This window comes from Kogia breviceps, chromosome 6, assembly GCF_026419965.1.
Source record: "Kogia breviceps isolate mKogBre1 chromosome 6, mKogBre1 haplotype 1, whole genome shotgun sequence".
Lineage (NCBI taxonomy): Eukaryota > Metazoa > Chordata > Mammalia > Artiodactyla > Physeteridae > Kogia > Kogia breviceps.
Window position 1 is genome coordinate 32,664,713 of NC_081315.1, and position 13,567 is coordinate 32,678,279.

General features: G+C 38.7%; 1 protein-coding gene across 17 annotated transcripts in view; it reads left to right on the forward strand.

Annotated features, from left to right (window-relative positions):
* Positions 1 to 13,567, forward strand: part of TRIM2 (tripartite motif containing 2) — a 169,966-nt gene that overhangs the window by 141,126 nt on the left and 15,273 nt on the right. For 9 of the 17 annotated variants that reach the window (XM_067035685.1, XM_067035684.1, XM_067035678.1 and 6 more), the window contains 3 exons: positions 4,544 to 4,647; positions 4,888 to 5,055; positions 12,443 to 12,623. In XM_067035685.1, the coding sequence (XP_066891786.1) occupies positions 4,544 to 4,647; positions 4,888 to 5,055; positions 12,443 to 12,623 (453 nt within the window). The remainder of the gene's footprint in view (positions 1 to 4,543; positions 4,648 to 4,887; positions 5,056 to 12,442; positions 12,624 to 13,567) is intronic. The other 8 variants (XM_067035688.1, XM_067035680.1, XM_067035695.1 and 5 more) reach the window with 1 other exon arrangement.

The window sequence follows — 13,567 nt, forward strand, 5'->3', positions numbered from 1 at the left end:
TACCGAGTGTCAGGCACTGCACTGTGTTCTAGGATGCAACAGAGAACAGGACAGATGTTGCCTCGTCCCCCAGGGAGCTCATAGTTTAGTGAGGGAGACAGTGAACCAGTTAAAATGGAGTTTTCTGAAAGATTTAATGGAGAAAGCATGATTCATGTGAACCCAAAGTGTAATTATTCTCACCTCAGAAACCTGATATCCTAATGCCCAATTAGAAGCAATGTGTGTATTTAAAAAATATATAAAGGGTCGGGAGAACCAGGTTTTATTCTTTGCTCTGTCTCTTCCCTACCTTTGTGATATGCCCAGCTTCAATTTCTCATCTATAAAATGGAATAATATTTATCCTGCTAACTCTTGGGGTTGTTATAGGGAGTGCACAAGATAATGTATATGAAAGTGCTGTAAATATTACTGAACACTTTCTTTTCCCATGATGTAATGCGTGTTGTAATTTACTCAGTCATTAATAATTCATTTAGGGACCCATTCATTCAGCAAACAAACGTTAAACACGTACTTGGTTAAAGATCCTGTGTTAGACCCTATGTATGGCTCCATTTCATCCTCTTGCGTTATCTCATTCTAAGTATCTATTTTCATTTAGCATTAATTTTCTTACTAAGTTGGAGTGGGGGTGAGAGGAAATTTGTGGTTATTGATCTCCTATTTCAATCCAGGGACTTATTACCTTACTTCTGTCATCTTCCTGGAGGCAAGGGCAGGAGCACAGATGAGAAGCTGTTGGTTTGAAAATTCATTCTGTGCTTCATAGACTAGTTTAAAATCTGGGAAGTCTGGGGAAAACAAGTGTAATTATCTTATGGAATTGTTGTCAAATTGTTTACAATTACTTTAAAGACTCACATTATTCATTTTACTAGCCAAAATGTAGCCATCAAGTGAAATCTTTTACATCAGAGTAGACAGGAAAAGATTTTATAACTACTGTATATGTTTTATGTTACATTTATATTCGTTACGAAAGAACTAGTTTTCATTATTTAGAATACTTTGTGGAGGGTGGGGAAATTTTCTATAGACTAAACAGTATTTACTAAATATTTTGAAGAGGGACGCATGACTCCAAATTATTTCTAACTTCTGGAATTTCTGTTATTTTATTTTGGTCGCAAGACAGTTTTATTTTGGTCCCAAGACACTTTACAAACACTTGGACTTTGGGCATTTCAGCATAATGATGTTATGCTGTAGTTCTGCATCATTATTCAACGTTAAGATTTTCTAGTTTAACTGCTAGTAAAAATAGTCAGCATTAATTGTCCCTCAAGAGTATGCTGGTAGATTTCTTTTAATCCTTAGGAGTAACACTATGTTCCGGCTGTACTTAAAAAAACACAAATAGAGTTTTTTGTAAAAAACAAGAAAAATGATGATCAATAGCTCTGACAGGACAAAAGATGCTCATAAGAATCAAGTGTTGTTACGAAAATGCCAACCCCAGCTATTTGGAAACCGAGCCCTGTGGCTTAAAGAGAAAGATTTTTTAAAACAAATATAAAATTTAAATGACAATGCCTGTTGCATCTAGCTCTTTCAAAAGTATGTAAGCAATCTGGGACTAACAGATGTGCCTCCAGCCCTGTGATTTTTTATTTACATGTGGGGCAGCAGACTCAAGCTCTAGTTAACTTGAGACCAAGAATAACACGGGGGCCAACGCATCGGCCTGGAGTTTGAAGGGGGTTGGAGAACCTCCCGCCAGCAGTGTGGTCCTTTGCAATGTAGATGTGTTGCTCTCATGGCAGGTACTGAGCATCCTCACCATCCTCACGTTCATTTCAAACGGGGCAGAATCTTCCTTCTCCTTGGTCCAAATGGTACTGATACAGAGTCCTTAGAACTAAATGTCTTCCTAGGTTTTAAAATTATACCCCCAAGTACAATTCTTTCCCATTTATAGTGAGACTCAAAAATGTGTGTTTATTTCTGCAGAGAAGAAAAAAAAGTACTAGTATTTTTTGCTCACATATTTTCCTTCCTTCAGCATCACCTCTATTTTTTCCAAAGGACAATTAAATCTTTTTGGCTAAGGCACCCCTGAACTTCTACTAAAGCACGTGTCTCCATTTTCCCTTTCATTTCAAAACTCAACTGCTGCTGCCTGCAGAGCCTTCTCTGAATAGAATAGGCTTTGTCCTTAGCAGGATGGACCAAAGTTTAAATAGAAGAGGGCAGCAGGCAGGTTTAAGGACAGCAGACCAATGCTCATGTACTCTGTGCAGGTGCTTCTTACTCCCCTCCTCGCTTTCAGTATTTCTTTCCCCTGCCTGTATGTCCTCTGAGCCATGGGTGCACTTCCAATTTTACAAAAGCAGGAGCTAGAACAGCCTGGGTTTTTCTTTACAGTCAATTCTTCTCCAGGCTCACTGGTAGGACTCTTTTTTATTATGTTTCTTTATTTGGTCCTCAGTTCTTCATCCCACTAATAATTTCCATGCTTCTATTTATCAACCTTTTTTTTTTTTTGGCTGCGTTGGGTCTTTGTTGCTGCATGCAGGGTTTTTCCAGTTGCGGTGAGCCAGGGCTACTCTTCGTTGTGGTACGTGGGCTTCTCACTGTGGTGGCTTCTCTTGTTGCCGAGCACGGGCTCTAGGCTCACGGGCTTCAGCAGTTGTGGCTCACGGGCTCTAGAGCACAGGCTCAGCAGCTGTGGCACACGGGCTTAGTTACTCCGTGGCATGTGGGATCTTCCTGGACTGGGACACGAACCCTTGTCCCCTGCATCGGCAGGCGGACTGTCAACCACTGCGCCACCAGGGAAGCCCCATAAGTTTTTATTCTTGAGAGACCCTGGCCTTGCCCCCACTACCTTTTAAAAAGTATTTATAAACTGAGCGTTTTAGAAGAATTGTTACTTTTCCTGGTCCTTCGGTTTTGCTGTACCTGTTAACCAGGTGTTACTCAGACCTCAGAAGGAATGACCAAAAGCTAATACAAAGTGGGCACATAACCTCCTTCAGGGGCCAACCACCCCTTTCCCTGCCACCCACCAACAGATGCCAACACACCATTTTTAGAGTGTTAGCTGATCCCATGGACTTGAATACTATAGGGATTCTGTGCAGATCAGGTACAAAGATCATCTCCGCTGAAACATCTGAAATAAAGTAGAATCGTTTGTCCTACAACCTAGAAGACATTGTTTTGAGGATCTGGATCTCAGAGTTTTGTTTCATGTTAGGAAGCGATAGAGAGGCGGTGAGTCATCTTGTTAGGGTTCAGGATCTCAATAAAGCAACTACCCTGTGGCTCTGGTGAGAACCAGGCGATAAGATGATTCACCCAGCAGTTCTGTTGTTGATTTTGTTCTGAGTTTAATTATATCGCAGTTTTACTTCCTACATGCAAAAACCAGTTTCAGAAGAGTCTACCTGTTCCTAAGCAGTCTAAGCATGGGCTTGACATTGGCCATCAGCAGCATATCTTTTCAACTCTTTCCTGAGGCCCTGCATTGACGTCTAAAAACAAATATCAAGTTGCTATTTTGAATATGAATGAAATGATAAAACTGACGCATAGCGCTCTCTCTCCAACTATGAAAATTTAAACCCCCTTCCTGGTCATTTCTGAGCAAAGTTCCTTCTGTTAATATTTGCATGGTCTTATTAAAATAAGTTATAAACACTTCATTTGAAACAAAAACAAACATCTGTTTTATTTATTTGTTTATTTATGCTTGCATTGGGTCTTTGTTGCTGCGTGCGAGCTTTTTTCTAGGCTTCATGGCATCTGGGATCTTCCCAGATCAGGGATCGAACCCATGACCCCTGCATTAGCAGGTGGATTCTTAACCACTGCGCCACCAGGGAAGCCAAAAACAAACATCTGTTAACTGTAGTCACCTTAGCTTTATTTTTTCTCCTGCTGCATCTCTTCCATAAGAAACTCCAGAAGGATGAGAGTATGACTTGGATTAATTAATTTTCTTTTGCCTTTCTTATTTATTTAATCTAGAAAACATGGTCAAGGTATCTTTTACAGGAAAGATATACAGCTTATGAGATACAGTAGTCTTTGAAAATAAATCACTCCAGTGTATGAAAATCAGCCTGCTAGTTTTATAACTTCTCTGACCTTACGGTTTGTTAAAAGTGCCGAAAGTCAAGTGTCCAGGTGTCTAAGAGCTGCTGAGTGAGTGGGTGGGATTTTGGCACAGCTCCCAAATAAGGCCCACTCCTATAAAATGTCCTCAATTGTAACATTAGTTTTTATAATTGTGTCTTTGTGAAATCTAAATATATTTTAATCATGTTAATATGCAGCTATAGTTTAATAAGAGAAGATTGGTATTTGCCCCCCAAAAGGTGATTTTGCAAAGACTTTACAGAATTGGTCTGGAAGAGAAGTTTAGTAGAATATGGACTAAGTCAGGGGACGGGTTCCTCTTTTTTTTTAAGTGTAATTTTAAAAAACATTGCATTCTCGGGCTACCTATAGAAGACTGAATGTTCTCTTGCCGAAACTGAGAAATCTAACGCTCTATTGTTTAATTTTCTGTGGTTTTATCGTTTATTTTTAGGAACCAAAGGAAGAAATAAAGGGGAATTTACAAATCTTCAAGGGGTAGCAGCATCTACAAATGGGAAAATATTAATTGCAGACAGTAACAACCAGTGCGTGCAGGTATGGCCCCTAATTGTATACCTTTAACCACTTACACTGATAAGTAGATAGACCTGCATACTTTCCTACTTAAGACTTAAGACGCAAGGAAAGAAAGGGAAGCTTATGATGTGTATATAGGTTTTCCTTCAAATAGTTTGCATGTTCTGACCTGTAGTACTTATGACAGATGTTCTTGCCTGTCTTTCCCACTCATTTCTATGCTAGTTCACATTCCAATGAATGTAATTTGTTTTCCAGATATTTTCCAATGATGGACAGTTCAAAAGTCGTTTTGGCATACGAGGACGCTCTCCCGGGCAGCTGCAGCGGCCCACGGGAGTAGCTGTGCATCCCAGTGGGGACATAATCATTGCAGATTATGATAATAAATGGGTTAGCATCTTCTCATCAGATGGGAAGTTTAAGGTAAGATTAACTACAACTGGCCAGTCGAGAGAAGGGACAGGAAATACAAGATGAAATTGTCTTTTTCTTTGGGTCTCAGATCCAATAAAATATTCAGTTTTTCATATGTAAAGACATCTTGACTTCGTTACATCTAAGTTTAATGAAGTGAGAGTCACAATGACATTGTCATAAATCTACTCATGTATAACCTAAATGTGGCTTCATTTTATAAAGCAATTAGTTTGCTCAGTTGCTTGCTTTTTATACATTTTAAAAAATATTCTTTTCCATTATAGTTTATCCCAGGGGATTAGATATAGTTCCCTGTGCTGTACAGTAAGACCTTGTTGTTTATCCATTCTAAATGTAATAGTTTGCATCTACTAACTCCAAACTCCCAGTACATCTCTCTCCCTCCCCTGCTCCTTCTTGGCAACTGGAAGTCTGTTCTCTATGTCTGTGAGTCTGTTTCTGTTTCATAGATAGGTTCATTTGTGCCATATTTCAGATTCCATATATAAGTGATATCATATGGTATTTGTCTTTCTCTTTCTGAATTACTTCACTTAGTATGATAATCTCTAGTTATGTCCATGTTGCTGCACATGGCATTATTTTGTTCTTTTTAATGGCTGAGTGGTATTTTATTGTATATATGTACCACATCTTTATCCATTCATCTGTTGATGGACATTTAGTTTGTTTCCATGTCTTGGCTATTGTGAGTAGTGCTGCTATGAACATAGGGGTACATGTATCTTTTTGAATTATAGTTTTGTCCAGGTATATGCCCAGGAGTGGGATTGCAGGATCATATGGTAGTTCTATTTTTAGTTTTCTGAGGAACCTCCATACTGTTTTCCATAGTGGCTGCACCAATTTACATTCCCACCAACAGTGTAGGAGGGTTCCTTTTTCTCCACACCCTCTCCAGAATTTGTTATTTGTAGACTTTTTAATGATGGCCGTTCTGACCAGTGTGAGATGGTACCTCATTGCAGTTTTGATTTGCATTTCTCTAATAATTAGTGATGTTGAGCATCTTTTCATGTGCTACTGGCCATGTGTATGCCTTCTTTGGAGAAATGTCTATTAAGTTTTCTGTGAATTTTTCGATTGGGTTGTTTGGTTTTTTTTGTTGAGTTGTATGAGTTGTTTGTATATTTTGGAGATTAAGCCCTTGTCAGTTACATCATTTGCAAATATTGATATTTTCTCCCATTCTGTAGGTTGTCTCTTTGGGTTTTTTTTTTTTGTGTGTGTTTTTTTGTTTGTTTGTTTTTATAGTTTCCTTTGCTCTGCAAACAGCTTGTAAGTTTGATTAGGTCCCATTTGTTTATTTCTGTTTTTATTTCTGTTGCCTTGGGAGACTGACCTAAGAAAACATTGGCACGATTTATGTCAGAGTATGTTTTGCCTGTGCTCTCTTCTAGGAATTTTATGGTGTCATGTCTTACATTTAAGTCTTTAAGTCATTTTGAGTTTATTTTTGTGTATGGTGTGAGGGTGTGTTCTAACTTCATTGACTTACAGGTGACTGTCCAACTTTCCCAGCACCACTTGTTGAAGAGACTTTTTCCCATTTTATACTCTTGCCTCCTTTGTTGAAGATTAATTGACTGTAGGTGTGTGGGTTTATTTCTGGGCTCTCTATTCTGTTCCATTGATCCATATGTCTGTTTTTGTACCAATACCACACTGTCTTGATTACTGTAGCTTTGTAGTATTGTCTGAAGTCTGGGAGAGTTATGCATCCTGCTTTGTTTTTTTCCTCAGGATTACTTTGGCAATTCTGGGTCTTTTATGGTTCCATATAAAGTTTTGGATTATTTGTTTTAGTTCTGTGGAAAATGTCATGGATAATTTTTTTTTTTAAAATACTGTCAGGTTTACCTCAATTCAATGAAAAACAACAACCTTTAGAAAAGGTTATTAAGAGGCAATTTATATTTCCCAAATTAGCCTACAAGTTGTCATTTATGAAGTTCCTTCTACTTTCTCAGTTCCTATCTGTCAGTACTTTCTGTGATAGATGATATGGGAGAGACAGAATTAATAAGACATGGTCCCTACCTTTTAAAAATGTAGAAGCCTTTTGAGGAAAAAAGACAAATACACAAGAGATAACAGAAAACAATTCATGTCAGCCTTTAAGCAATCATAAATTGTTTGGTACAATCTAGAACCATAATGTTATAGTATATGATATAGGAATTGGAGGGAAAAGAAAATGCGGGCCAGCTTCATGGAGAAAATGTGAGTGAGCTACACTTGGAGGGATCCCATCATTTGACGCACTTGCTGTTACTCCCAGCATCATCCTCTGTTTCTTCATCCAGTCAGTCACTGAAGAGTAGAGAGCCCTTTGATGACAACAGAAATCTCTCTTCTAAGGTGTCATCAAAGAATATTGTCATCCAGCCCATTTTCTACATTTGTTTACAAGAAGATTATGAAACACTTTGTCACAGGTGTATTGAAGGCCATGTTCACTATGCCTTACACATTCCCCCGTCTAGGCTTCTCTTTCTATTGACAACATGAGCTTTAAGTCAGATCAAACCGTTGGAATCCCAGCTCTACGGTTTATTAACTGTTTGGCCTTTGGCAAATTATATGACTTCCTTGAGCCTCAATAGCCTCATATTTCAAATTTGGATTTAAAAAATCTGTCTTATAGGATTTGGGTAAGTGTTACATGAGATTTTATTTCTGGATTGTATATGTGCCTTGTATGAAATAGGCATCGAAGAAGATTTCTTTCCCAGTGCCTCTAATGACCCTGTGCAAAACATGATGTCTGTTTGATCAGCTGTGATTTTGGCTTCATGACCTCATACCACCTCCTGGTGGTCACTCCTTCTTTGTCCAAATTTACAGAGATGACACTCTTCATAATCGATTCTGGAATTCAGAAGATACACGAAATTCACTCATTAGTCTTTTATTGGAGGAATTTATATTTTCCTTTTTAAAGTCATTGGATCACCACAGTCACCTTATCATTTTTATTAAAAGAAGTTACTTATGTAATTATTCGCCCTCAGGTTGGAGCCTCTGTTTTGAAAGGGGCAGCGTGTTTTCAATCTGGGAGAATAAAAGCTGTCATCTCTAATTCCACTGTATTGCACAAGAATCTTCAATTGTCATTGATTTGTTTTGTTCCACTAGAGATTTGATGACTCTGTATTATGGCTATATACACAGAAAGTGCCTTTCTGTATCTCTAACTTCCTCCCCTTCTTTTCTGTTTTCATAATTGTATTTGTGGTAAGACATACCCAAATATGACAGCTTTAACATCAGTAGAATGAACACTGTTTAGCGACCTCTTGAAAATACCCTTTTAGTTTGGAGACAACCCATTTGTTCTGGTTTCATACCCTAGCAAAACTATGACTGTCTTTTCAAATTTAGAAACTAACACTAAAATAGTTATTGAGACAGTTTTATGTCTACTTTATTGAAATATTTTATATCTAATATATTAAATTGAAACAGGTTTTATATTTAAGGGAGAAGCGTTTCCTAAATTAAGTATTTTTCATTCAGTGGTTCAGTGTTCTAAATGTAATAGGCTTTCTTCTTGGAAGAACTGGATTCTGATAGTTGGAATACTGTTGGTACAACAATTGGAATAAACACGAAAGAACACTCATGCCCCCTAGAGGATTGGGGGAATGGATATGGTGTAGTTTCATCATATTCCCTTTTTTTAATAGATACTGATCAAAACCTGAAAGGTAAAAGGATAGCAAGTGAAAACACTTTTGTAGTTTAATGGGATTTCCTCCAAGTCTGATGGCCATGACCATAAACAGAGAGAGACTTACTTTCTTCTTCGGTGGAATTCACTAAAATTAAACAGGTGCTCAGAAAGACAAACTTTTTTTTTTGGTGGTACGTGGGCCTCTCACTGCTGTGGCCTCTCCCGTTGCGGAGCACAGGCTCTGGACGCACAGGCTCAGGGGCCATGGCTCACGGGCCCAGCCGCTCCACGGCATGTGGGATCCTCCCGGACCGGGGGACGAACCCATGTCCCCTGCATCGGCAGGCGGACTCCCAACCACTGCGCCACCAGGGAAGCCCAGAAAGACAAACTTTTAACACAAATGTGGATTCTCTGTATTTATTCCTAGTAGTTCTAGGGATATAATTTCTTATCTCCTTTTCTTTCTTTTACTCACCAACTTCTTAGCCCTGATTTTCATTCCTCTCTGCCTCGAATTTTTTCCTTTCCATCTTCCCTCCATCTAGGAAACTTTTGTGACCCCAGAACAAATACAGAGACCCCTGGCCACCACATATTCTAAAATATCTCATCTCTTCCCTCTTCAATTTAAGGACCTATTTGTTGAGTGAAATACTTTCATTTAACTTTTCCAAAGCCAGGGTCTAAAATACCCTTGCTTATCGTTCTGTTTAAGATGACGGACACATTGTCAGGACACATTGTCTTATTTCACTTGGTAGAATCTAGTGCAGCTAAACGGGGAGTGATGAAAGGAAATGGAAGGAAAAGAGGTTTTGGTTCAACATTTAAGTTTTTTCTTTTAGACGTGCACTAGTTCTCATTATATAATAGAATGGCACTGGTTGTCATCTACTTGGTATTATATTGTTGAGTCATTCTAAGTAACAAACACTGTTCATAATATTAGGTAGTGATAATATTCTTGTTAATACACAAGAGTTTCCTCTATTCCTTTTGATCTCTACTGATATATCTTCCATTCTGACATGAAAGAAAGTATATAATTTTTTTTGCAAGCTATTATGTTATATATAGTCTCTGATCTTTGGGCTGGATTGCAAAATCAGAATTAAATTAACCAACAGATTCCCTTGCAAGAATGCCAGTGTTTCCTTCCTAAGTAAATGTACCTGTTTATTCTAAAGAGTTCAAATCTGAATCTCAGTCATTTATAACCTTACAAGATCCTACAAAGTCTGAACCTCCACTGTAGAAAGGTCCCCATCCCTCTTTCCATACTCTCTCTGCACGTATCTTCATGTGTTTGGGGGAAAGAAGATAATCCTGCCAGTCAAGTATAATGTCAGCTGGATAGGGTGGGAGAGAAGGAGATCGTGCTTGACAGTCTCCTTTATCCTTCAGAATCTGCACGACCCAGGAGGTAAATAGCATAGCTGCCAGTTTATAGATGAGGAAACTGAGGTTCAAACTGGTGAAAGAAAGGATGAATTTTGCTCTGAAATTTTGATCCTGGTTGACTGGACTAACTGTGGAGTCATAAAAGTAATTAGGAAATCAGGAGGTGCTAGTTTGGGGTTTCTTTTTTATTTTTTTTTTTGTTTTTTGGTTTGACATTGGTTGAGTTTGAGGTGATAACCTGTAAAATAGGCCATGACTAAAGATATGGATTTGAGAATCTTACACATGGAGGTGAAAGTTGATGCTATAGCATCAACTTCTCATACATAAATGAGATTTTAGAAGTGTATAGAGTTGTGCTGTCCAATATGGTAGCCACAAGCCACATGTGGATACTGAGTTCTTGAAAGGGGGCTGGTCTGAATTGAGATGTGCCATGAGTGTAAAGTACACACTGGATTTCAAAGACGTAGTCCCCTAAAAAGAATGTAAAATAGTTCATTAATAATTTTTATATTGAAATGGTACCTTTTGTTATATTGGGTTAAATAAATACATAACTAAAATGAATTTTCCCTGTTTCTTTTTCTTTTTTTTTTTTTTTGACGTGGCTACTAGCAAACTTTAAGTTACATATGTAGCTTACATTACATTCCTATCAGACAGCATTAACAGAGAGAGGGAAAATAAGGGGACTAAAACAGAACCTTTGAGAATGTAATTTTTTTAGAGTTTAAATTTTTAAGTTAAAAAGTAACACATGCAAATAGATTTTTCAAATAAGCCTACAGAGAAGTATAAAATAAGAGTTTTTCCTACCGTCACTAATATCACTTTGGAAGATATAAACATTATTTGGTTTCTTACTTTCTCTTCCAGGAATACGTATACATACAAACACATTTTTCATACAGATGGGCTCAGACTACTCACTGTTCTGTACCTTGCTTTCTTCAGTAATATATCTGAAGGTCCTTCATAAAAGCACAGAGAGATCTGCTTTGCCCTGACCTTTTCCGTCCTGGTGCCGGGGAGGACTGCGGTTCTTGCCGTCCCTGTCACCTCCCAGTCCCTCTTGCCCACCGCTCCCTTGCCTGGGGTGCTCCTCCTCCTTCCTTGATCTGTCTCATCAGGTCGTTGTTCCACATGGCTTCTGAGATGGCCTATTGAATTCTCCCAAATCTACCAAATTGAACATTGGACACCAGTCACTTTTAAAAAGGCACGGTAGACAGTGCAACCGAGATGTCGTTGAGGGTAGGCTCTGTGTCTAACCCATCTTTGTCTACCAGGTGCCATGTAGTGGGTGCTCTATCAGTGTTCGTAGCATGAGTGAACAAATGGGTGAATGAGTAAACTACTACTTTATAAATACTCTAGAAAATGGAGGTAGAAAAGTAAAGGTATAAGACATGTATCTTGCAACAAACAGACATTTATATACATACTATAGTCTATTCAGAAAAATGAGTAAGATTTTAAACGCATATGGTATACGTTTAATAGAAATCTAATGTTTTTCTGTCATTTTAAAATAGTGTGAAAACTGGGACCAATCATCATTATTACCCTGTAACAATGCTAGACTTTGGAAGTTAATATATGGAACAAATATTTGTTGAGTATCTGTTAGGCACCAAGAAGTGTGCTAGGCTCTGAGTACACAGTGCTGGATAAAACAGACATGATTCCCACCCGTGTGGAACTTAATTGTAGTAAAGTTCAATGGCAGATGCCTCGCAATTTCGATATTAATTACGACATTTAATAATGACAGTGACTGCTTCCCTTTAATGACTGCTTAACGTGTGCTATGCTCTACACTAAACACTTTACCTACTTTATTTTACTTAATACATATTCCAGAAATATCAATGGAAGTGACTGAAGTCATTTTTTGACATTTTTAATATATAAGGAATCTGACTCTTAAGGAAATTAAATCCATTTGTGCTTTATCAGGTGTGTCCGAAGCAAGTGACAGGTGTGGGACGGCCTTCCTACTCCTCACCCGGCGATCTCTTGCTATACCACACTGCCTCTTTACAAGGGGACTGTGCCCTTAGTTAAGGAGATTCTAGAACAATTTCGGTGGTGATTCCTTAAAAAAATGATTTCCTGTAAATATCGGTAACAGATAATGGATGTGACAAAGACAGTTTTCCAAGACAGACGCTCATTGTGGCACTGTGCACCTCTGTTTGAACAGTCAAGTAAATGTTTGCTGACACCAGTGTCTGTCTTCATGTTCTGTCGTGCTTTCAACTTCATTTCTGCACTTGTTTCTAACAGACAAAAATCGGATCAGGAAAGTTGATGGGGCCCAAAGGAGTTTCTGTGGACCGCAACGGGCACATCATCGTGGTGGATAACAAGGCGTGCTGCGTGTTTATCTTCCAGCCAAACGGGAAAATAGTCACCAGGTTTGGTAGCCGAGGAAATGGGGACAGGCAGTTTGCAGGTACACTCGATGGTAATATGTAAACCCCCTTTTTTATGCCTCTTCTGCTCACATTTGCATGATGTTGGAGCATGTTGAAGACGCCTCATCCCCAGTGATTTTGCTGGCTTTGGGAAAGATACTGGGGATGGAATCTAAGCAAAAGCATGGTTAGATACTGCTCAATGACTCCGCCCACAGTGAGTTCAACTGCAGCCCGTGTGTGGCTTTTATTGGTGGCAGTTTACAACTCAGAAGTCTAACCTTCGAATATCAACATTAAATGAAATATAAGCTTAATAAAATATTTTTTAAATAAAAATGTTTGAGGAGCCATGGAGAACCTCCTGGTTCCACCTAGCTGTAGCTTTATTTAAAGAGCTTCTGAATGAGAATATTTTTTCACCTGTCTAGGTGATTATAAGAGGGCAGGAGTTTAGAATATTTGCTAAGCACAGGAAAGGCGGTCTCTTTTCCTTCTTTGTCTGGTGTGCCACTTTGCAATCACTTCGTTTTTTACATCTGCAAGAAGAGGCTGAAAACAGTTGATTAATTTTCTTTTGGAAAGGATGCTTTTGGCAATTCGCGTTAATTTGCATAACCTTTCTTTATGCTTTGTCTCCAGTTCTGCCAGGTTCTGAATGTCACCCCCAATTATAAAGTGTGGGTTTCTGCTCTACTTGAAAAAAATGTTACATATTGGTGCTAAGAGTTGCCATGTCTCTCCTCGGTGAGAGCTGGGGGTCCTGTGTGACTCTCAGGGAAGCTGGCAGATGTGGTGCGGAGAATGACCCCTGATGCTTTTTACTGCTCATTCCACTCCACGAGGGCTGCTGGAGCTCTTAGCTTGATCTGGAAGAAGGCAGAGTAGACAGTCACAAGTGTAGAATGCTATCGAATTCATGTTATCTGGAGCCAGAGGTCAGGCTGAATGACCTTTCAAGGACGGAGTTTACGGTTCTTTGTTCTTTCTTAAA